This window comes from Meleagris gallopavo, chromosome 1 (assembly GCF_000146605.3).
Source record: "Meleagris gallopavo isolate NT-WF06-2002-E0010 breed Aviagen turkey brand Nicholas breeding stock chromosome 1, Turkey_5.1, whole genome shotgun sequence".
Lineage (NCBI taxonomy): Eukaryota > Metazoa > Chordata > Aves > Galliformes > Phasianidae > Meleagris > Meleagris gallopavo.
Window position 1 is genome coordinate 35,845,607 of NC_015011.2, and position 1,532 is coordinate 35,847,138.

Genomic DNA, 1,532 nt, shown 5'->3' on the forward strand with positions numbered 1-1,532 from the left:
GGCCTCGGAAGCGGAATCGGTCCAGGGCGTTGTGGCTGCGCTCCCAGAAGGAGAGCCGGGGACCCGTCTCCGAGTGCGGGCCCGACGGCATCCGCGGCGCGGGCAGAGGCGGCGGGTGGGAGCGGAACGAGTCCTTGGGACGGTAACCGCCGTGGCCGTGCAGGTGGCCCATCTCGGGCGGGGGCTGGTGCCGCGACCGCGGAAAGCGCCTAGAGGACGAGAGGGAGATGCCGCCGCGGAGACCGGGAGGCGGCCTGCGCCTCGAGTAGGGCCTGTTGCCCGCCAGGCCGCCGCCGGGCTCGGCGCCGCCGCCGCCGCACGGCCCAGAACCGTTGTTGTCATCATCGCTGATCTCGCCGTCTTCCAGCTCTCCCTCTTCCTTAGGGGAGAGCCCGCTAGAATCCAGCGCTGCCTCCGCAGGTGCGGCCTCCGCGGCCGCCATGGAGCCCAAGCCAACAGCGAGGCACAGCGAGAGCCGCGCGGCCGGTTTCGCTTCCTGCGCACAGAAGCCCTACGCCTCGCCCCCTCCCCAGCCGCCCACCCTGCGGCCCCGACCCGCACCGACCTCTCGCGAGACCACACCCTATTCCCCGCTGCCCCGTTACGCAACTACAAAAAGAACGCGAGAGCTGGAAACTACCCCCCGAGCGCAGGGCACCCTGGGTAATGTAGTTCCCAGCTCGGGACGGGGCCGAGAGGACCTATGGCTCAGCCAATAGCGGGCCGGTGGGAGTGCAGGCGCCAATAGAAATCCGAGCCGCCATGTCGGTGGAGGAGGCCGCCATCTTGTTGAGGGGAAGCGCGCTGCCTGAAAAAGGAGGGTGGTGGAACAGTTGTGAGCGGCTGCGTGGCCCTGTGGTGATTGCGCGTACGTTTCTGAATCTTGGAGAAGACTGATGCCTTTCTTTTTCTTAAGAGTGAATAGTAATTTTTTTTTCAGTTAATAACGTGCTACAAGTGCCATAAAAAATAAAAATATAAAATTTCCTTGTTTTTTTTCTTTCTATGTATCATTTTGATACAACACGATGAATGGATGATACCTATGTGCTATGAAGCCCAAAGCAATGTGCTCAAGGCCCTCTGCACACTCATGCTCTTTTGACCCGAAGGGTCAAATGCATGACTATGAGCAGGTGCTCTTTCAGTGATGTGGCTTATTACAAATTCAGAGTAATAGAATCTGTATATCATGTCCTAAATCTCTCCAACGCCTTCTATCTGAAGCAGTGCTGAATCTATTAAAATAGTTTCAAAGAAGAATGATGGAAAAGTTGTGTTTTTTTCTTTCTGGCAATCATCCATCATAACACAGTGATATGCTTTTTGTGTCAATTTTATTCAGGTGGATGTAATCCCTAGAAATCATGCTTAATTGGCAAGTCACCCTGTTCTAGACAACCCGTGCTCAACAGGTCTCCAAAGGGCTGGTAGATGAGCACAAAATTTACCGAGAGCTTTTTGAAACAGCTGCTGGAAGCCAGGCAGGGCTTCTAAAACACGGTTAGCTTCCTCTGCCTGTGCATGAAATC

At 56.1% G+C, this 1,532-nt stretch overlaps 1 protein-coding gene across 1 annotated transcript in view; it reads right to left on the reverse strand.

The window, feature by feature from the left end:
* Positions 1-921, reverse strand: part of ZFC3H1 (zinc finger C3H1-type containing) — a 38,634-nt gene extending 37,713 nt beyond the window's left edge. The window contains 1 exon segment of the mRNA XM_019611268.2: positions 4-921. Coding sequence (XP_019466813.1) covers positions 4-442 — 439 coding nt within the window. The 5' untranslated portion in view covers positions 443-921.
* Positions 922-1,532: the final 611 nt, after the last annotated feature.